At 40.3% G+C, this 23,890-nt stretch overlaps 1 protein-coding gene and 1 non-coding gene across 2 annotated transcripts in view; one reads left to right on the top strand and one right to left on the bottom strand.

Moving 5' to 3' along the window:
* MAGT1 (magnesium transporter 1) overlaps positions 1-22,289 on the top strand; it is a 56,129-nt gene extending 33,840 nt beyond the window's left edge. Inside the window, exons 8-10 of the mRNA XM_010372550.2 lie at positions 7,853-7,927; positions 17,784-17,874; positions 19,391-22,289. Of these exons, the coding sequence (XP_010370852.1) occupies positions 7,853-7,927; positions 17,784-17,874; positions 19,391-19,406 (182 nt within the window). The 3' untranslated portion in view covers positions 19,407-22,289. The remainder of the gene's footprint in view (positions 1-7,852; positions 7,928-17,783; positions 17,875-19,390) is intronic.
* Positions 12,095-12,201, bottom strand: LOC115898815. Its single transcript, XR_004058480.1, has one exon. It is a non-coding gene; the product is annotated as a U6 spliceosomal RNA (small nuclear RNA).
* Positions 22,290-23,890: the final 1,601 nt, after the last annotated feature.

The following is a 23,890-nucleotide window of genomic DNA, read 5'->3' as shown; positions in this document are numbered from 1 at the left end:
CTAAATATAGCAAATAAATGGCCTTGTAAATATGCTGTTGTTTTCTTGTATAGTTATTTCTGTAGCATAGACACCAAGGAGTAAAATCGTAAAGTAAAAAACATACACACGTGTATGATTTTGATAACTTTTGTCAAATTGCCCTTCTGAAAGGTTACACCTGTTTATACTCTAACATTAAAGTGCCTGCTTCCCCCCACCCTTACCAATATTGTATATAAACATTTTTTTTAACTTTTGCCCAACTAAAGGGGAAAACTTGTATTTTGTTCCTCCTTTGCAATAATTTGACAGTATTTACTCTGAATTCTGTGATTGCCTGTTTAGCCCCTTTGCTATTTTCCTTATTAATTTGATGACTTTGTTACTGATTTTTATGAGCTCTTTATATAAAACTTTTAATATCTTTATTAGGAATATTAATACTTTGTTATCTTACAAATATTTTCTCCCACTCTTCCGTTTATCTTTTAACTTTATTAAAGTTATATTTTTTGCCATGTCAACACTTCAAAAAAAAAAGAAAAAAGAAAAAAATTCAAAACCACTGAAAATTTTGTCTTTAGTAAATGTTTGTGTATGTCTTTCCCAGTTTTATTATACTATGTTGATGATTAGAGATTTTAAGGAAAACATTCTAAAAAAAAAATTAAGCTTTTGATTTTAACTGATTTTAATTGAAGGATATTTGGGAAAATATTCTTATGCACTGTGGAAAATATACTTACTGCTTAACATCCAGCCCAAACCTGGGAGAGTTAATCTGTTCAACCATGAAATGGTGAGCTGAAAGATTAACAATATATACCTAGTCCATATGAGAAGAAAGAAGACTGAGGCCAGGCGCAGTGGCTCATGCTGTAATCCCAGCACTTTGGGAGGGCAAGGCAGGTAGATTACCTGAGATCAGGAGTTCGAGACCAGCCTGGCCAACATGATGAAACCCCATCTCTACTAAAAATACAAAAAAATTTGCTGAACCCACTGGTGGCGGGTGCCTGTAATCCCAGTTACTCAGGAGGCTGAGGCAGGAGAATCTCTTAAACCTGGGAGGCGGGGGTTGAAGTGAGCAGAGATTATGTGATTGCTCTCCAGCCTGGGCAATAAGAGTGAAACTCCATCTCAGGGGGTAAAAAAAGGCTGAAAGAAAAATATTACCCAAACTTTATTTTTTTAATCCTAAAATTTTACTTGAAAATGTTCGTTTATGGACTGGGCGTGGTGGCTCACGCCTGTAATCCCAGCACTCTAGGAGGTGGAGGCAGGCAGATCATTTGAGGTCAGGAGTTTGAGGCCAGCCTGGCCGACATGGTGAAAGCCCGTCTCTACCAAAAATACAAAACTTAGCCAGGTGGCCAGGTGTGCTGCCTCACACCTGTAATCCCAACACTTTGGGAGGCCGAGGCAGGCAGATCACCTGAGATCAGGAGTTCAAGACCAGCCTGGCCAACATGGTGAAACCCTGTCTCTATTAAAAATACAAAAATTAGCTGGGCATGGTGGTGCACACCTGTAATCCCAGCTACTGGGGAGACTGAGGCCAGAGAATTGCTTGAACCTGGGAGGCAGAAGTTGCAGTGAGCCAAGATGGTGCTACTGCACTCCAGCCTGGATGACAGAGTGAGACTGTCTCAAAAAAAAAAAAAAAAGAAAATGTTCATTTATGGTTTGATGAATTCAGCCTGGCCAACATGGCAAAACCTCATCTCAACAAGAAATACAAAAATTAGCCAGGAACGGTGGTGTGCACCTGTAATTCCATCTACTCAGGAGGCTGAGGCATGGGAATTGCTTGAACCTGGGAGGTGGAGGTTGCAGTAAGCCGAGACTGCCACTGCACTCCAGCCTGGGCAACAGAGTGAGACTCTGTCTCAAAGGGAAAAAAAAAAGAACAGGAAAGTATGGTTTGATGGACTAACAAATTATTGGTTTGATGGATTAACAAATTGTTACACCTTGGAAAATTTTCAGTATCTTGAATCAATTCGTCTCACTAGTACTTTGAAATTGAATAATGGAGCAAAAGAGCAATTAAAATTGTAAAATATTAATTAGTTGATTTGGGGTTTGTTCGTCTTTTAGCTTTGTCTTAAACTTTTAAATATATAAGAAGTTTAAGAAATTAGAAAATTGTCATTTTACCTCTCCCTAAAGATTGAGCATTAGCCTAAGGTTTCGTATACATTTGGAACAGATTGCAAGCCTGTTGGGATATAGAATGTCTTGTGTTTGGTTATTAGGATGCAAAAAGTGAACTTTTTTCAGGGTCAGACATATATACAGATTGTAAGACAGTGACTTAAGTGCTGTGTACCAGAAATAGTGAGAAAATGAAAAATTTTGTCAGAGGTAAGGAATATTAGGGAAGGCTTAACCACTCCCCAACCCCCTTTTTTTTTTTTTGAGTGGAGTCTCGCTCTGTTGCCCCGACTGGAGTACAGTGGCACCATCTTGGTTCACTGCAACCTCCACCTCCTGGATTCAAGCGATCCTCCTGCCTCAGCCTCCCGAGTACCTGGGATTACAGACGTGTACCACCACGCCTGACCCCTCTTTCTTTTTTATTTATTTAGTTAGTTAGTTTTTTGTTTTGAGACGGAGTCACACTATGTTGCCCAGGGTGGAGTACAGTGGCATGATCCCAGCTCACTGCAACCTCCACCTCCTGGGTTCAAGCGATCCTCCTGCCTCAGCCTCCTGAGTAGGTGGGATTATAGGCGTGCACCACCAAACCCGGCTAATTTCTTTTTTTTAGTAGAGACAGGATTTCACCAGGTTGGCCAGGCTGGTCTTGAACTCCTGACCTCAGGTGATCCACCCACCTCGGCCTCCCAAAGTGCTGGGATTTCAGGCATGAGCCACCGCACCCGGCCCCCACTTTCTTTTAAAGTAAATATGAAACCTCAAGACCAGTAACATTGTTTACAGCTTCCAGGTTGATAAGAATTAATAGACTGAGGCCACCTCTAAGTAGTAGTTATGATTTTGGAAAATATTCACGTGTTTATTATTAGTTTAATGTTGCACAATTTATGGCATGATTAGTAAAGCAGACTATATAATCAGTTGCCTGATGTAAGCAACCTTTAAAATTACATTTTAAGTGTTGCAATTATGCAGAAAAGTTTACAAAAGTTTACAGTTTGATGAATTTCCTTTTCTGTTTGTTTGTTTTTTGTTTTTGAGATGGAGTCTTGCTCTGTTGCCCAGGCTAGAGTGCAATGGTGTGATCCCAGCTCGCTGCAACCTCCACTTCCAGGTTAAAGCAATTCTCCTGCCTCCGCCTCTGGAGTAGCTGGGATTACAGGCACCTGCCACCATGCCTGGCTAAGTTTTTTTGGTATTTTTAGTAGAGACAGGGTTTTACCATGTTGGCCAGGCTGGTTTCGAACTCCTGAGCTCTACTGACCCGCCCGCCTCGGCCTCCCAAAGTGCAAGGATTACAGGCGTGAGCCACGGTGCCCAGCCCACTTTGATGAATTTTCACAGAATGAACACACTTATGTAACCAGAACTCACATCAATAAATAAAATTTTACCCACATCTCAGAGTATTCTCCATCATCATTCCTCCTGATTGCCACCTTCCCACCCAGAAGTAACTGCTATCCTGACTGCTAACACTATGGGTTTATTTTACCTATTTTTGTTAACTTACATAAATGGAATCCTACAGGACTGGGTGTGGTGGCTCATACCTGTAATCCCAGCACTTTGGGAGGCCGAGGTGGGCAGATCACCTGAGGCCAGGAGTTCGAGACCAGCCTAGCCAACATGGCGAAACCCTTTCTCTAGTAAAAAAAAAAAATACATAAATTAACTGAGTGTGGTGCTGCATGCCTGTAGTCCCAACTACTTGGGAGGCTGAGGCAGGAGGGTGGCTCGAGTCCAGGAGGTGGAGGTTGCAGTGAGCTGAGATCGCACCACTGCACTCCAGCCTGGCTGATAGAGCCAGACCTTGTCTCAAAATACAAAAAAAAAAAAAAAAAAAAAAAAAAGAAAGAAAGAAGGAAAGCAAACACAGTAAATGGAATCCCACAATAAATAAATTTCGATTTTATTATTATTTTAAGAGATTTAAAGAGGTTGTGTTGCCCAGGCTGGAGTGCAGTGGGGTCACCATAGCTCGCTGTAACCTCAACCTCCCAGAATCAAGCAGTCCTCCCACATCAGCCTCCCAAGTAGCTGGGACTATAGGTGTGCACTACTGCACCTAGCTAATTTTTGTATTTTTTCTAGAGACGGAGTCTCGCCCTGTCATCCATCCTGGTCTCAATCTCCTGGGCTCAAACAATCCTCGTACCTTGGCCTCCTGAATTTTTAAAATAAAGTAGCAGTATGGAAAATGTTCCCCTTTAACCTGAAACCTTAATGGTATAAACTACGTTTACTTTTGCATATTCTCTTGCATTCATTTCTGTATGAATGTTTCATGGTAAGGGTGTTCATGTTTTATACTTATAGACATGTTTTGCATGGAGTTTGCTATCTTAATATAAGCATTTTCTATGTTGTATGGCCTTTATAAAAATACATACAAATTACAAAGAAATCTGAAAATACTAAGAAAAAGAAAAGTAGTCAACATTCTTAATGTTTGTATAATGGATGTATCATATCCATGTTGCCCAGGCTGGTCTTGAACTCCTGACCTCAGGTGATCCACCCGCCTTAGCCTCCCAAAGTGCTAGGATTACAAGCGTGAGCCACCACGCCTGGCCTTCTAGTAGCTTTTAATAGCCTAGTTGTTGTATGTTATGGAATACTGTCTCCTCTATTTCTGCTCAGTTCTCCTGGAGTAACATTTAATCAGGACTGTGTAATGTATGTATTTCATTGTTTGTATTCCTCACTAGAGTGTAATCTTCTTCATGGTAGGATCTTTATTTTGTTCAAGTTTTTATTTCCAACAGTTTATAGTGCCTGCCATATAGTAAGCAGTGTTATAAAAATTTAAAGATGCAATAAATGAAATAAAACAGTATACACTGAAGTGCATCGTAGCTGTTGACAGCTAAGAAGAGTACACAAAAGACCAATGGAAAGCTCATTCAAAGCAAAAGCACATAAACCATGATACAAAGACAAGCTTTCCCCAGAACAAGTCTCGATCATTAATCAGAGTACCCAGTAATCAAAGCCTATAGAAATGATCAATCTTTGGCCAGGCATGGTGGCTCATGCCTGTAACCCCAGTACTTTGAGAAGCCGAGGTGAGTGGATCACCCGTGGTCAGGAGTTCAAGACCAGCCCGGCCAACATGGCAAAACCCAGTCTCTACTCAAAATACAAAAATTAGCCAGGTGTGGTGGCATGCGCCTATAATCCCAGCTACTCAGGAGGCGGAGGCAGGAGAATTTATTGAACCCGGGAGTCAGAGGTTGCAGTGAGCCGAGATGGTGCCACTGCACCCCAGCCTGGGTGACAGAGCAAAACTCCAAAAAAAGAAAAACGAGAGAGAGAGAGAGAGAAAGACAAGAAAGAAAGAAAGAAAGAATCAATCTTTGCACAAACCTGCAGATAAAGAAGAGACTTGGCTGAACAACTGAAAACATGATGAATGGGCATCATCCCTAACAAGAGGCTATTGAAGAAAGAATGCAAGATGGGGCACAGGCACATTGGTTCACACCTGTAATTCCAGCACTTTGGGAGGCCGAGGCTGGAGAATTGCTTGATTCCAGGAGTTTGAGACCAGCCTGGGCAACATAGTGAGACCCCGTCTCTATAAAAAATCAACAAAACAAACCTGGCATGGTGGCATGCACCTGTAGTCCTAGCTACTCAGGAGGCTGAGGCAGGAGGATCTCTTGAGTCTGGGAGGTGGAGGTTGCAGTGAGTTGTTATTGTGCCACTGCACTCCAGCCTGGGTGACAGAGTGAGACCCTGTCTCAAATAAATAAAATAAAAATTTTTAAAAAAGAATGCAAGATGGTAATGAAGGGATAAAAAGTCAATTTTTAGAGCCAATTATAAATTCAGGCATAGAGCCAATTATAAATTCAGGCCTCATCTAAACACGTTTTTCCCTTTCTGCTTAATGATACCCACATGTGGTAGCATACGACATATATGTACATATGCATAATTGATTTGGGAGTGTTTTACTGCTGTTAGTATTCCCTAAACTTCAGGGTGGATCTGTCTGTCTTTTCTACTAGAACACATTCTATTTGCTTTAAAATTTGAATTTGCTTATTTTAGCATTCAACCATGCCATCTGTTACCTATTTGTGTGGTTAGTTCTATTTTGTATTTATGCAGCTCCTATTAAGGTGAATAAAAGTGTGGTCATGGCACATGTGGGATTTTTCCTTTTTTTCTTTCTTTTTTATTTTTTTGAGACAAAGTCTCGTCCTGTCACCCAGGCTGGAGTGCCGTGGTGCCATCTTGGCTCACTGCAACCTCTGCTTCCTGGGTTCAAGTGATTCTTCTGCCTCAGCCTCCCGAGTACGTGGGATTACAGGCGCCTGCCACCACGCCTGGCTAATTTCTGTATTTTTAGTAGAAACGGGTTTTTGCCATGTTGGCCAGGCTGGTCTTGAACTGCTGACTTCAGGTCCACCTGCCTGTGCCTCCCAAAGTGCTGGGAGTACAGGCGTGAGCCACCACTCACGGCTGGGATTTTTCTTTTTTATTGGAATAGGATAAAATTAGATAGGTTAGTAGTAATTTGTGCTTTAAAGGCTAATTATTGATGCACTTGGCATCTTGGCATGGGGAAAAATTTAAAAATAAAGTATTATTGAAACTATGGAGAATTTTTTTTTTTTTTTTGACACACGATCTAGTTCTGTCATGCAGGCTAGAGTGCAGTGGTATGATCATGGCTAACTGCAGCCTCAACCTACCAGGCTCAAGCGATCCTCCTACCTCAGCCTCCCAAGTAGCGAGGACTACAGGTATGTGCCACCATGCCTGGCCAATTTTTTATATTTTTTGGCAGAGACAGGGTCTCACCATGTTGCCTAGGCTGGTTTCGAACTCCCAGACTTAAGCAGTCTGCCCACCTCGGCCTCCCAAAACTGTTAGGATTACAGGTGTGAACCGCTAAACTAGGCCAGGAGAAATTTTTGAGAAATTAATTTTCAAATAAGAAGTAGTTACTGTTCTCCCTAAATGATATATATTTCAAATATATTCTTTAGAGAGGTGTGGTGAAATATTCAAAATGGCTATTTAGGGCTGGGCATGGTGGTTCGCACATGTAATCCCAGCACTTTGGGAGGCCGAGGCAGGTGGATTGCTTGAAGTCAAGAGTTCAAGACCAGCCTGTGCAATGTGGCAAAACCCCATCTCTACAAAAAAAAAAAAAAAAAAAAAAATTACAAAATTTAGCTGGGCGTGGTGGTGAGCACCTGTAGTTGCAGCTACTCAGGAGGCTGAGGTGGGAGGGTGGCTTGAGCCCGGGAGGTGGAGGTTGTAGTGAGCTGAGATTGCATCACTGCACTCCAGCCTGGGTGACAGAGCCAGACCCTGTCTCAAAAAAAAAAAAGCTATTTAATATTTTTAAATGTGTTTGAGGTCAGGGCAATAACTGAATGTCCAGACAGGTTATTTCAAAGTGCAATTTTGGGAAAACTCATATTTCATCTGTAAGTTATGGTGGGACATTTGTTTAAAATATCAGTTTTTCTTTGTGCAAATGAAGTGATCTTCCAATTTTAATTTTTTATGTCTTCAGAGGAAATAATTGTCATGCTGTATAGATACAAGATTCCTTGTTCTGATTTTTTATAATGAAGAGTTGAAGGTTTATATATTAATTTTAATTTTCTTCATGAGAAACTGGAAATAGTAAAATGCGATGTCTTTTATGTCTGCGAATTTCTCCTTAAACAATTTTTCTAAGATGGTGGAGTTACCTTAGGAATGGTGCTTTTATGTGAAGCTGCTACCTCTGACATGGATATTGGAAAGCGAAAGAGTAAGTCACCTTACTCAAAATATAACAGTGCTGCCTGTAATATGGAAAAAGAGTGATCTCTTAATCACTTTTCCTCTTACTTATAGGATAAGTAGGTTATTTTACCCCTTTACTATTTTTTCTTTAAATGTCGTGTGTGTTATTAAACCCCTTTACTATTATAAAAGTAGTATATGCTCTATAGAAAATGTAAAAAAAAAAAAAAAAAACAGGAGCATGTAGCATTTATTCCACCACTGAAAAACTAATTATTTGTAAATTGAAATATATTTCTTTTCACTTATAAAAACATCTTAAAAACTATATATATAAAATTTTGACACTTCACACCTCATTTTTAAACTGGAGTTAAATAACTAATAACTTTTTCTATATGCGTAATTTTAAACTTATACTCTGTTTTTTTTCGTTTTCTTTAAGACAGGGTCCCACTCTGTCACTCAGGCTGGAGTGCAGTGGCATAATTATAGCTCACTGTAACCTCCGCCCCTAGGCTCAAGCTGTCCTCACACCTCAACTTCCCTAATAGCTGGGACTACAGGCATGTGCCACCATGCCCAGCTAACATTTTGTACTTTTTGTAGAGATGGGGTTTTGCCACTTTGCCCAGGCTGGCCTCAAACCCCTGGACTCAAGTGATCTTCCCACCTCAGCCTCCCAAAGTGTTGGAATTACATGCGTGAGCTGCTGTGCCTGGCCAACTTATACTCTATATTGTAATTTAAGTATTCCAATTTTTTTCAATGTTTAGTTTTTTCCTAATTTCAATTATAATTATTCTTCCGTAACTATCATGATACATTAAGCATCATTTTTTTTTTTTTTTTTGAGATGGAGTTTCGCTCTTATTACCCAGGCTGGAGTGCAGTGGTGCGATCTCGGCTCACTGCGTCCTCTGCCTCCCAGGTTCAAGAGATTCTCCTGCCTCAGCCTCCTGAGTAGCTGGGATTACAGGCGCCAACCACCACGCCCAGCTAGTTTTTTTTGGTTTTTGGTTTTGTGTTTTTTTTGTTTTTTTGTTTTTTTTTTTTGTATTTTTCGTAGAGATGGTGTTTCACCGTGTTGGCCAGGCTGGTCTTGAACTCCCGACCTCAGGTGATCCACTCACCTCAGCCTCCCGAAGTGCTGGGATTACAGGCATGAGCCACCACGCCCAGCCATCATTCTTATTTTACATTGTTTCCTTAAGGTAGATTCCTAGAAGAAGAATAACTGTGTGATCCTCTATTTTCAATTCTCTTGATGTTTTAATCATTAGAGATTACTTCGGCAAGTTAAAATAATTTAGATTTCTACTACTGGTATTTAAGAATGTTTGTTTCAGCCGGGCACAGTGGCTTATGCCTGTAATCCCAGCACTTTGGGAGGCCGAGGCAGGTGAATCACTTGAGGTCAGGAGTTCGAGGCCATCAAGCCTGATCAACATGGTGACTCATGCCTGGAACCCCAGTACTTTGAGAGGCCGAGGCTGGTGGATCACAAGGTCAGGAGATCAAGACCATGGTGAAACCCCATCTCTACTAAAAATACAAAAAAAAATTAGCCGGGCATGATGGCAGGCGCCTGTAGTCCCAGCTACTCGGGAATCTGGGGCAGTAGAATGGTGTGAACCCGGGAGGCGGAGCTTGCAGTAAGCTGAGATCTCACTGCACTCTAACCTGGGCGACAGAGCGACTCTGTCTCAAAAAAAAAAAAAAAAAAAAAAAACACATGGTGAAACCCCATCTCTACTAAAAGTACAAAAATTTGGCCAGGCACAGTGGCTCACGCCTGTAATCCCAGCACTTTGGAAGGCCAAGGCGGGTGGATCACGAGGTCAGGAGTTCGAGACCAGTCTGGCCAACCTGGTGAAACCCCTGTCTCTACTAAAAATACAAAAATTAGCCGGGCGTGGTGGCATGCGCGTGTTAATCTCAGCTACTTAGGAGGCTGAGGCAGGAGAATTGTTTGAACCCAGGAGGTGGAGATTGCAGTGAGCCGAGATCGCACCATTGCACTCCAGCCTGGGTGACAAAGCGAGACTCCATCTCAAACAGCAAACAACAAAAAAAAATTAGCCAGGCGTTGTGGCGCATACCTGTAATCCCAGTTACTTGGGAGGCAAGGCAGGAGAATCAGTTGAACCTGGGAGGCGGAGGTTGCAGTGAGCTGAGATCGCACCATTGCACTCCAGCCTGGGCTACAAGAGTGAAGCCTCATCTTAAAAATTAATAATAAAGAAGAAGAAGAAGAATGTTTCATTGTATTTTTTTATTTTTTTTTTGAGACAGAGTCTCACTCTGTCGCCCAGGCTGGAGTGCAGTAGTGCGATCTCAGTTCACTGCAAGCTCTGCCTCCCAGGTTCATACCATTCTCCTGCCTCAGCCTCCCAAGTAGCTGGGACTACAGGCGCCCGCCACCATGCCCGGCTAATTTTTTTTATTTTTAGTAAAGACGGAGTTTCACTGTGTTAGCCAGGATGGTCTCGATCTCCTGACATCGTGATCCGCCTGTCTCAGTCTCCCAAAGTGCTGGAATTACAGTCGTGGGCCACCGCGCCGGCCGTTTCATTGTAATTTTATCAGCATTAATCTCATAAATATGTATCTGTTTTATAGATACATATAGATTTGCTAATCAGATAAGGTGGAAATATATTATTTTGTACTACTTTTATTGTTATAAGGTCAAATATTTTCCTAAATGTTTATTAGTCATTTGTGTTTATGTTTTTCCTTCTATAAATTGCCCTTTTGTCTTTTGCCATTTATCTGTTAGAGTCTTAGCCCTTTTATTTGATTTGCAAGAAATTTTTTTTTTTTTTTTTTTTTTCCTGAGACGGAGTCTTGCTCTGTCTCCCAGGCTGGAGTGTAGTGGTGCGATCTTGACTTACTGCAACCTCCGCCTCCCGGGTTTAAGCAGTTCTCCTGCCTCAGCCTCCCATGTAGCTGAGATTACAGGTGCACACCACTGCGCCCAGCTAATTTTTGTATTTTTAGTAGAGATGGGGTTTCACCATGTTAGCCAGACTGGTCTCGAACTCCTGACCTCATGATCTGCCTGCCTCAGCCTCCTAAAGTGCTGGGATTACAGGTGTGAGCCACCCTGCCCAGCCAGACATTTTTTTTTTTTTTTTTTTCAAGGCAAGACCTTACTCTGTTGCCCAGACTGGAGTGTGGTGCCGCAATAATGACTCACTGTAGCCTCGAACTCCTGGGTTCAAGCAATCCTGCTGCCTCAGCTTCCCAGGTAGCTATGACCACAGGCTCATGCTACCACTCCCAGTTAATTTCATTTTATTTTTTGTAGAGATGGGGTCTCACTTTGTTGCCCAGGCTGGTCTGTATCTCCTGTGCTCAAGCAACCTTTCCCACTTTGGCCTCCCAAAGTGCTAAGATTACAGGCATGAACCACCATGTCCAGCCTGCATGAACTTTTTATATATTAGAATATTCACACATTGTTGTCTGTTACAGAGAGAAGCTAACAATGTAATTTGGTTTTACTTTCTTGAAATAAGTATAAGTCAAGATTTTCCTTTTATGATTAAAAAGTTAAATGTCAACCAGGCGTGGTGGCTCACACCTGTAAATCCCAGCACTTTGGGAGGCCGAGGCGGGTGGATCACCTGAGGTCAGGAGTTTGAGACCAGCCTGGCCATCATGGCGAAACCCCATCTCTAAAAAAGCAAAAATTAGCCAGGCATGGTGTCATGCGCCTGTAATCCCAGCTACTCGGGAGGTTGAGGCATGAGAATCGTTTGAACCCAGGAGGTGGAAGTTGCAGTGAGCCAAGATAGCACTACTGCACTCCAGCCTGGGTGACAGAGTGAGACTTCATCTCAAAAAAATAAAAATAAAAATGTTAAATGTCATCAAAATTACCCTACCTAAATAAAGTCTAATATTTACTTTAACTTCTAGAAAAAAGATGAAGATACTAAACTTCAAATTTGAGAAGTACTTGTTTTGCTCAATTAAAATAAATTTTTTTTTAGCTGGATGTGGTGCCACACACTTGTAGTCCCAGCTACTTGTGAGGCTGGTACAGGAGGATGGCTTGAGGTCAGTGAGCTATGATCACACCACTGCACTTCAGTCTGGGCAGCAGAGCGAGACTCAATCTCTAAAAGCATAAATTAATGAATTTTTACATACTAGAAAAATACCAGTTTTTAAATTTTTTTTTTTAAATATGGAACACTTCACGAATTTGCGTGTCATCCTTGCACAGGGGCCATGCTAATCTTCTCTGTATGATTCCAGTTTTAGTATATATGCTGCCAAAGCAAGCACTTTATCAGTTTTTAATCCAGTCAGTATACATCCTTTCACTGCCTGACTTTTTACGAGATCAGGCGCATTCAGGGTGCTATGGCCATAGACTCTGCCTGACTTTTAAAAACTTGCCTGTTTCAGTGTTTATTCTTGGGAAAAGGCCATCAAACTACACTGCTGACATGAACTTAAATTATTAAACACTTTGGCAACATATACTGAAATAGTCACAATTTGATCTAAGTTTCTTACCTAACAAAATGATCACAAATTAATAGATGTTTCTTTAGCATGTTCTGGGAACTGCTCTAAGCACTTTTAGATGTATGAAAAGAAAAGGATACAAATATATACAGAGTGATGCTATATATATGTATGTGCACATTTTCTTTTTCTTTTTTTTAAATTTGAGACAGGGTCTCACTCTGTCGCCCAGGCTGGAGTGCTGTGGAGAGATCATAACTCGCTGCAGCTTTGACCTCCCTGGCTCAGGTGATCCTCCCACCTCAGCCTCCCTACTGGTGGGGACTACAGGCATACACCGCCACACCTGGGTAATTTTTTGTAGAAATGGGGCCTCGCTACATTGTCCAGGCTGGTCTTGAACCCCTGGGCTCAAGCAATCCTTCTGCCTTGGCCTCCCCATATGCTGTGATTTACAGGCGTGAGCTATCACACCCAGTCTATGAGTACATTTTCTTAGAGAATAAAAGGCTAACTTGTCTACATTGAGCATGTGTTAATACTCAGAAAAAATATTTTAATTTTTGTGGGTACGTACTAGGTGTATATATTTATGGAGTACATGAGATGTTTTGATATAGTCATGCAATGTGTAATAGTCGCATCACGCAGACTGCGGTATCCATCCTTCAAGTATTTACCGTTTGTGTCATAAACAATCCAATTATACTTTTTTAGTTATTTCAAAATGTACAATTAAATTATTATTGACTATAGTTATCCTGTTGTGCTATCAAATAGTAGGTCTTATTTATTCTATTTTTTTTGTACACATTAGCCATTCGTACCTCCCCCGGCATTCCCCAACTACCCTTCCCAGCCTCTGGTAACCATCCTTCTACTCTCTGTGTCCATGAGTTCAATTGTTTTGATTTTTTGATCCCACAAATAAGTGAGAACATGTGATTTTTTTTTTCTGTACCTGAATTATTTCACTTAATGATTTCCAAGGCTGGGCATGGTGGCTCACTCCTGTAATCCCAGCACTTTGGGAGACCAAGGTGGGCAGATTATTTGAGGTCAGAAGTTCTAGACTACCCTGGCCAATGTGGTAAAACCCCGTATTTACTAAAATACAAAGATTAGCTGGGTGTGGTGGGGCATGCCTGTAATCCCAGCTACTTGGGAGGCTGAGGCAGGAGAATTGTTTGAACCTGGAAGGCAGAGGTTGCAGTGAGATGAGCTGGTGCCACTGCACTCCAGCCTGGGTGACAGAGCGAGACTCCATCTCAGTAATAATAATAATTTCCAGTTCCCTGATGTTGCAAGTGACAGGATCTTATTTTTTTATGACTGAATAGTACTCCATTTTATATGTGTACCACGTTTTCTTTATCCATTCATCTGTTGATGGACACTAAGGTTGCTTCAAAATGTTGGCTATTGGGAACAGTGCTGCAACAAACATGGGAGTACAGATATCTCTTTGGTATACTGATTTATTTTTCTATGGGTATATACCCAAGTAGTGGGATTGCTGGATCATATGGTAGCTCAATTTTTAGTTTTTTGAGGAACCTCCAAACTGTTCTCCTTAGCGGTTGTACTAACTTACATTCCCACCAGCGTTGTACAAGGGTTCCCTTTTTTCCACATCCTCACCACCATTTATTATTGCTTGTCTTTTGGATATAAGCCATTTTAGCTGGGGTGAGATGATACATATCTCATTGCAGTTTTTATTTGCATTTCTCTGATGATCAGTGATGTTGAGTAGCTTTTTTATGCCTATTTGCCATTTGTATGTCTTCTTTTGAGAAACGTCTATTGAATTATTATTTTTTTTTTATCAGGTTATTAGATTTTTTTCCTGTAGAGTTGTTTGAGCTCCTTTTATGTTCTGGTTATTAACCCCTTGTCAGATGGGTACTGTGCAAATATTTTCTCCCATTCTGTGGATTGACTCCTCACTTTGTTGATTGTATCCTTTGCTCTGCAGCAGCTTATAAACTTGATGTGATCTCATTTGTCCATTTTTGCTTTGGTTGCCTGTGCTTCTGGGGTGTTATTCAAGGAATTTTTTCCTAGACTAATGTCCTGGAGAGTTTCCCCAATATTTTCTTGTAGTTGTTTCATATTAATAGTTTGCAATCTTAGGCCGGACAATCTGTAGATTGCCTGTAATCCCAACTCTTTGGGAGGCCAAGGCAGGCAGATCACTTGAGGCCAGGAGTTCGAGACCAGCCTGGCCAACATGGTGAAACCCTGTCTCTACTAAAAATACAAAAATTAGCCAGGCGTGGTGGCGTGTGCCTGTAGTCCCAGCTACTTGGGAGGCTGAGGCAGGAGGATTGCTTGACCCAGGAAGTGGACGTTGCAGTGAGCCAAGATCATTCCACTGCACTCCAGCCTGAGCAACAGAGCAAGAATCTGTCTTTATATATATTAATATATATAAATCTATAAATAAATATATAAATATATAAATATCTATATTAAATATATATATGGTTTATAGTCTTAGATTTAAGTATTTAATCCATTTTGACTTCATTTTTCTATATGGCAAGAGATAGGGGTCTAGTTTTGTTCTGCCTATGGATATCCAGTTCTCTTGGTACCTTTTATTGAAGAGACTATGTTTTCCCCAGTGTATGTTCTTGGCACCTTTGTTGAAAATGAGTTCACTGTAGGTGTATGAGTTTGTTTCTGAGTTCTCTCTCCTGTCCCATTGGTCTGTATGTCTGTTTTTATGCCAGTACCATGCTGTTTTGGTTACTGTAACTCTATAGTATAGTTTGAAGTCAAGTAATATTCCTCCAGTTTTGTTCTTTTTGCTTAGGATCGCTTTGACTATTCTTGGCCTTTTGTGATTTCATATAAATTTTATTTTTTCTATTTCTGTGAAGTTGTCATTGGTATTTTGATAGGGATTGCATTGAATCTGTAGATTGCTTTGGATAGTATGGACATCTTAACAACATCGATTCTTCCAGTCCATGAACATGGAACATCTTTCCATTTTTTGATGTCCTCTTCAATTTCTTTCAGCAGTGTTTTATAGTTTTCATCATAGAGTTCTTTCACTTCTTTGGTTAAGTTAACCCTTTTCCCATTTGCCCTGAGAATACTCACCAGCAGTGCTTGTGGCTGCAGTGTTTACCCTGAGATAACTCTGCCACAAAATATCTTGCTTTAATTATTATTTTCACATCCACTCTAGTATATCAACTTTGGAAACAAAATTGATATGTCAGATATCACTGGGTTCAAGTGATCCACTACCACTACTGAAAACAGATTGCTGTAAATAGAATAATATACTAGATATCATTCCATTTGTATTTCTATTATAGTGGTATTTCCATTTATAAAATATAGTAATTATTGATCACTGAAAATGTCAAATCCTAGAAAATGTAGCATTCCACGTGTAATGTTTACACCATTCTCGAACAGTTGTTGGCCAGAGATTCATTTGATGAATTCAATTTTTCTGAAATAGATAATTCTGATGATTCAGATGATTCTGATGTTCTGTTTAGTAATAACTCCAACAACAGTTTTTCTGTTTTATTTTAACATTGAAAATCAGATTTACTTCAGCCTCAAAGAGCATGATTATGTAAAATTAAATGAGCATTGGCAGCAAGCTGCACTTCCTTTTTGTAAATGGGAAAATAATTAAAGAGAAATGTTGTTTAACATTTACACCTTAGCCCCTAGTCATATTGTGTGAAAATTAGAAAAGGCAAAAGAATTGTTCCATAAGTAAAACAAAACTGAAAGTTGATTTTCTTTTCTTTTCTTTTCTTTCTTTTTTTTTTTCTTTTTTTTTTCTTTTTTTTGAGAGAGAGTCTCACTTTTTCGCCCAGTCTGGAGTACAGTGGCGTGATCTTGGCTCACTGCAAGCTTTGCCGCCCAGTTTCAAGCAATTCTGCTGCATCAGCCTCCCAAGTAGCTGGGATTACAGGTGCCTGCCACCGTGCCTGGTTAATTTTTTTTTGTAGTTTTTAGTAGAGACAGGGCTTCATCATCTTGGCCCGGCTGGTCTTGAACTCCTGACCTCATGATCCACCTGCCTTGGCCTCCCAAAGTGCTGGAATTATAGGCGTGAGCCACAGCGCCGGACCGAAAGTTGATTTTCTTATCATTCACTAAGTTTCCCTAGAACAAGCTTGTCCAGTCTGGGCCACATGCGGCCCAACACAAATTTGTAAACGTCCTTAAAACATTATGAGGTTGTTGTTTTTTTGCGATTTTTTTTTTTTGCAGCTCATCAGTTTTCATTAGTATTAGTGTATTTTGTGTGTGGCCCAGGACAGCTCTTCTTCCAGTGCGGCCCTGGGAAGTCAAAAGATTGGACACCCCTGCCCTAGAGCTTCCTTTGCTATTGGACACATGCTTTCCTACATCCCTATCTCTATATTTCTTAGCCATTTTTAGTCCAGGGATTCAAAGAGCCTCACGTCATGGCAATCCATACTTGAGCATTTGGGGATTAGTATTTGTAGTTCACTTTAATAACTGCTGTTTTAATGTAGAACATGACATGTGTGATTAGTGGAGAGAGCTATGAATCTAGGGCTTTGGATCAGATTTTTTTTTCTCATTATTCAAATAAGAAATCCATGTTGATTGAGTTACATAATATAAGGCTGTGTAGTTACTTGTGCATGAATCAAGTACTTTCAAGTGAGACTATCACAGTGAAGTCATCAGATGTTTAAGTTAATATTTATCAATAATACTACAAGGCCACTTTTAGGGGTTTTAAAGTTCAATAAATAAGTTAGCCAGGCACAGTGGTTTATGCCTGTAATCCCAGCTCTTTGGGAGGCTGAAGCAGGAAGATCACTTGAGCCCAGGAAATCAACACCAGCCTGGGCAATGTAGTGAGACCATTTTCTCAAAAAAATTAAAAAATTAGCCAGGCATGGTGGCACACATCTGTAGTCCCAGCTACTCGAGAGGCTATAGTGGGAGGAGTGCTCGAGCCCAGGAGGTTGAGACTGCAGTGAGCTGTGATTGTGCCACCGCACTTCAGCCTGGGCAACAGAGCAAGACCCTGTCTCAAAAAAAAAAAACCCCAAAAAACAAAATGGGTGATTTTCTTGTCAATAGTAAGACAGTGTTTCTAACAGTAAACCCTTCAGTGTGATGGCTTTAAAGGAATTCATTATTCCATACATTTGAATTGCATAATTATGTGAAGGAGTTACTCTATTACATTGTAATGGAGCAAATTAAAGGGGAAGGCAGATTCCTGAAGATTAAGAAATGGCTGAAAATTGTTGAAAAGTTTAGATTTATCAATAATGTATACCCCTTCCTTTTCGCTCTCTGGAAGTGTAGACTGCCCTGGTTATTTATTATATTCAACCTGCTCATTTTACTCTCCTTTTATTTTTCTGCAGTAATGTGTGTGGCTGGTATTGGACTCGTTGTATTATTCTTCAGTTGGATGCTCTCTATTTTTAGATCTAAATATCATGGCTACCCATACAGGTATGATTCTTTTTTATTTATATAGTGATTACCAATACTTGGAATGATTAGAGTTGATATTGCTTTATAATATTGTTCTTTTTGCTTTGCTTCCAAACTATTTTATCTTCTATTCATCTATTTTTTTATTTATTATTTATTTATTTTTGAGATGGAGTTTTGTTCTTGTTGCCCAGACTGGAGTGCAATGGCGCAATCTCGACTCACTACAACCTCTGCTTCCCGGGTACAAGCGATTCTCCTGCCTCAGCCTACCAAGTAGCTGAGATTACAGGCGTGTGCCACCATACCCGGCTAATTTTGTATTTTTAGTATCAACAGGGTTTCACCATGTTGATCAGGTCTCGAACTCCTGACCTCAAGTGATCCACCTGCCTCATCCTCCCAAAGTGCTGGGATTGTAGGCATGAGCCACTGAGCCCGGCCTATTCATTTATTTTCAGAGACAGGGTCTCACTCTGTCACTCAGGCCGAAGTGTAATGGTGTGTTCATAGCTCATTGTAACCTTGAACTCCTGAGCTCAAGCCATCATTTCACCTCAGCTTCCCAAGAGGCTAGGACTACAGTTGCACATGACTACACCCAGCTAATATTTTTATTTTTTGTAAAGACAGGGTCTTGCTATGTTATCCAAGCTGGTCTTGAACTTCTGGCCTCAAGCGGTTCTCCTGCTCAGCCTCCCAGAGGGCTGGGATTATAGGCATTAGCCAGCCACCATGCCCAGACAGCTGTAATTCAGATATGTTCCATATAAAAATTAATTATAGTATAATGGACAATATTAGTATGTGATTTCTCAGGAACATCTTTTAGGTTTATTTTGCCATACCTAGTTTATTCTCGATATCTCTATAATACATAATGATTAGAACATTTTATGCCATTATCTATTCACATAGCTCCTTGTCTGCATACTATACTTCCTTTTGAAGAAGAAATGATTTTTTAATATGCTTTTAAAAACTTCTCACCTCTACTGTTTTTAAGAAACAGAGTGCCACTGCACTCCAGTCTGAGTAATAGAGTGAGACCCCATCTCAAAAATAATAATTATAATAATTTATCCTCTACAGAATACTAATTGGGATGTGAGGGTAATTTTGCTGGGACTTCTGTTAATTATTTGATCAGCAGAGTTGATTCGGTAGCAGTGTTGTGTGCCTGTAGTCCCAGCTACTCAGAAGGCTAAGGCAGGATGATCACTTGAGCCTGGGAGTCCCAGACCAGACTGGGCAACATAGTGAGACCCCATCTCTAAAAAAACGAAAAAATAAAATTATTAGTTAGTGTCTCTTTTCAGGAGATATTTTAGCTTGAGGGTTGTTCTATTTCATTTTGTCATAAGACTAATGGGTCTGTCAGTGTTTCTCACTTTTTGTTATTGATACCCAAAGATTATCACATACGTACCAAAATGCTCTTTTATCTGTTAAAACCAACATACTGCTTATTGATTAAAAGTAAAGCCTACTTTTCTTTCAGAGACTAATAGATTGGTATATATTTTTGTTTCAGCTTTCTGATGAGTTAAAAAGGTCCCAGAGATATGTTGACACTGGAGTACTGGAAATTGAAAAATGAAAACTGTGTGTGTTTGAAAAGAAGAACGCAACTTGTGTATTTTGTATTACCTCTTTTTTTCAAGTGATTTAAATAGTTAATCATTTAACCAAAGAAGATGTGTAGTGCCTTAACAAACAATTCTCTGTCAAAATCATGAGGTATTTGAAAATGATTATCCTCTTAACCTTCTCTTCCCAGTGAACTTTATGGAACATTTAATTTAGTAGAATTAAGTATATTATAAAAATTGTAAAACTACTACTTTGTTTTAGTTAGAACAAAGCTCAGAACTACTTCAGTTAACTTGGTCATCTGATTTTATATTGCCTTATCCAAAGATGGGGAAAGTAAGTCCTGACCAGGTGTTCCCACGTATGACTGTTACAGGTAACTACATCAGGAATTCATTCTTAGCTTTTCCATCTTTGCGTGGATGTGTATACTTTACACATCTTTCCTTTTGGGTAGAGAAATTATATGTGCCATGTGGTCTTCTGAAAATGGAACACCATTCTTTAGAGCACATGTCTAGCCCTCAAAAAGACAGTCATTTCTCCTCCTCCTTGCCTATTTCCTACTGAAATATGGGGCTGTCTGTGATTTTGTTTTGTTTTGTTTTGTTATTTTTTTGAGACAGGGTCTCGCTGTGTCACACAGGTTGAAGTGCAGTGGCGTGAGCTCGGCTGACTGCAAACCCTGCCTCCCAGGTTTAAGCGATTCTCTTGCCTCAGCTTCCCAGGTAGCTGGGATTTACAGGTGTGCACCGCCATGTCAGGCTAATTTTTGGATTTTTAGTAGAGACAGGGTTTCGCCAAGTTGTTCAGTCTGGTCTTGAACTCCTGGGCTCAAGTGATCTGTCCGCCTCAGTCTCCCAAAGTGCGAGGATGACATGTGTGAGCTACCACACCAGCGATGTCTATGCTTCTCCATAGCTTTGAACATGAAAAAGGACATCTATTGGGAGGCCAAGGCAGGTGGATTGCTTGAGGCCAGGAGTTAGAGACCAGCCTGGCCAACAAGGCAAAACCCCGTCTCTACTAAAAATGTGAAAATTAGCTGGACTTGGTGGCTCATGCCTGTAATCCTAGCTACTTGGGAGGCTGAGGCATGAGACTTGCTTAAACCTGGGAGGCGGAGATTGCAGTGAGCCAAGATCATGCTACTGCACTCCAGCCTGAGTGACAGAGTGAGATTCTGTCTCAAAAAAAAAAAGTATCTCTAAATACAGGATTATGATTTCTGCTTGAGTATGGTGTTAACTACCTTGTATTTAGAAAGATTTCTGATTCATTCTATCTCCTTAGTTTTCTTTTAAGGTGACCCATCTGTGATAAAAATATAACTTTAGTGCTAAAATTATTGTGACTTATACATGGTCTAAAATGTTTCTGCAAATTAGAGTTTGTCACTTATTCCATTTGTACCTAAGAGAAAAATAGGCTCAGTTAGAAAAGGACTCCCTGGCCAGGTGTGGTGGCTTACACCTATAATCTCAGCACTTTGGGAGGCCGAGGCAGGCAGATCATGAGGTCAGGAGTTCGAGACTATCCTGGCCAACATGGTGAAACCCCATCTCTACTAAAAGTACAAAAATTAGCTGGGTGTGGTGGTGGGCACCTGTAATCCCAGCTACACGGGAGGCTGAGGCACGAGAATCACTTGAACTCAGGAGATGGAGGTTGCAGTGAGCCAAGATCACGCCACTGCACTCCAGCCTGGCAATAGAGCAAAACTCCATCTCAAAAAAAAAAGAAAAAAAAAAAAGAAAGAAAGAAAGAAAAGGACTCCCTTAGAATGGGAAAGGAAAATCATAAAATACTGAGTTGTTGCCTGTATATAGAAATTAAGCATTTCTCGAAAGCTGTTCTGTGTTTTGCCATTATTTTGTCTTTATTATCTTCCTTTAGGTGGAGAAACAAAGTACAAATTTGAAGGGATTTTTTTTTTTTGTCTTTTTTTTTTCTTGTCAGTGGGAATAACCATATGTGCTAACCAAATTTCTGTGAAGAATGTTTTCATGGTTATCATTATATCTAACTATAACCTCCCCATAGTTGTGAAGAGTAACCTGAAATGCCACTGTTGTGGAAATAGGATAATTGTAATTGTGAAAAAAATAATTTTAAGGAAATCTTACAAGTATTACATTAAAAAGATACTATGACTGTCACCCGCTATTTACCTTCTAATAACCCTGCCATGTGGTTTGCAGAAAGAGATGGATATAGTAGCCTTAGAAGAAATATTTTATGTGGGTTTTTTTGTTTTTCATTACTAGATTTCATGGATGAGGGGATATGGTTGACCTTTTACTCTTTAATGGAGCAGCCACTTTTTGTTAATTACTCATCTGTAAATTGTGAGATTCTGAATTCCTTATCTGCTATTCTTGCACTTGTCTCAGGCCAAATCTATGCTATGGTTCTAATGAGACTTGTATGAAGATGCCCTGATTTGTACAGATTCACCACAGGAATACTACTGCCATGTAATCTGTATAGTTCCAGATAATTTGACATGAACATTGACAGAATGACAGTTTTTTGTATTTGCTTTTTCTCCCTTCAAGAGCACATTCTTCTGTAAGGAGAGAGGCAGCATTCTGGCTAAAATGTGTGGAAAGCTAATTTACTACACTTATAAAATAGTGTTACTTTTGTGAAAATTTTGAATTAGCTTTCATATGAAGTGCCTTAAGTAGACTCTTCATTTACTTTTCTAGTAATGGTTTAAATATCATTTGTTATGCATTTTTAAGATACAATTCAGAATGACTCATTGTAGTGGCAAAGATAACCAAATGTCTGGCTGTTTGCTTTTTGACCATATCAATAAACTTTTACAATCTAAATTCTGAGTTTTTGATTACCATCTAAAGAGGAGTGAGTTGGGGCCAGGCGCGGTGGCTCAAGCCTGTAATCCCAGCACTTTGGGAGGCCGAGATGGGCGGATCACGAGGTCAGGAAATCGAGACCATCCTGGCTAATACGGTGAAACCCTGTCTCTACTTAAAAATACAAAAACACTAGCCGGGTGACGAGGCGGGCGCCTGTAGTCCCAGCTACTCGGGAGGCTGAGGCAGGAGAATGGCGGAAACCCGGGAGGCGGAGCTTGCAGTGAGCTGAGATCTGGCCACTGCACTCCAGCCTGGGTGGCAGAGCAAGACTCCATCTCAAACAAAAAAAAAAAAAAAAGAGGAGTGAGTTTTAAACACTAAACTAGAATTGTAAAATTAGGATATTCCATTTTGAAGTTACAGTTAAATTCATTTAAATTTCATATTGTCCTAAGGACAGTTTGATGGGACAGTTTCGTTAAGTATTTCTGGATTGGGATATATTCTTCTAGGAATCTATACATGGTCCCTCATTCTTAATGTTGTTACCCATTAGGTGAGTCAAAACAACCAAGATGAGTAGATAAATGATTGTTTGCAACAATTGATCTACCTTTCGTCCCAGACAGTGAACATTCCTTGACTAGGTAATTTCCTTTTGGTAATAAAAACTTGATTTGAAAGTTACCCTGGCGGCCGGGCGCGGTGGCTCAAGCCTGTAATCCCAGCACTTTGGGAGGCCGAGACGGGCGGATCACAAGGTCAGGAGATCGAGACCATCCTGGCGAACACAGTGAAACCCCGTCTCTACTAAAAATACAAAAGCTAGCCGGGCGAGGTGGTGGGCGCCTGTAGTCCCAGCTACTCGGGAGGCTGAGGCAGGAGAATGGCGGGAACCCGGGAGGCGGAGCTTGCAGTGAGCTGAGATCCGGTCACTGCACTCCAGCCTGGGCGACAGAGCAAGACTCCGCCTCAAAAAAAAAAAAAAAAAAAAAAAGAAAGTTACCCTGGCAGATTATCAAGTTATATGAAACTAGACAGCAGCTCATTTGCAAACATGGAGTAGAAACACTGCACAGGGAGCAAAGATCTTTTAGCCCTTACTCTGTTTCTATCTAACTATATGACCATAAGTGTCACCTGAACCTCTCTGAACATATTTCTTTATACTAAGTAGAGTGTATTAGACTAAATTACCTTAGTAGTCTTTCCTGCTGTATTGTTCTATTATGCAAAATATTAAAGATGCACTTAAATTTGAATAGATAATATTTTTATATCCGGATTTGGTGCTGAACTAAAATCAGTTGAAATGGAGGATGTTCTGCAGTCAGATTTCTGAAGCTAGGAAATGGTGGTGGAGGCCATTATAACTACAAATTGCTTAATATGCATTGAAATATTTTTTAGAAAGGATGCACTTAGAACTATTAGACCGTTCTTGCATTGCTGTAAAGAAATACCTGAGATTGGGTAATTTATAAAGAAAGAGGATTTAATTGGCTCACAGTTCTGCAGGGTGTACAGGAAGCATGATGCTGGCATCTGCTCAGCTTTTGGGGAGGCCTCAGGAAACTTACAATCATGGTGGAAGGCAAAGGGGGAGCAAGCACATT

This window comes from Rhinopithecus roxellana, chromosome 7 (genome assembly GCF_007565055.1).
Source record: "Rhinopithecus roxellana isolate Shanxi Qingling chromosome 7, ASM756505v1, whole genome shotgun sequence".
Classification (NCBI taxonomy): domain Eukaryota; kingdom Metazoa; phylum Chordata; class Mammalia; order Primates; family Cercopithecidae; genus Rhinopithecus; species Rhinopithecus roxellana.
Note: the sequence above shows the minus strand (reverse complement) of the source record. Positions and strands in the feature narration are given on the sequence as shown.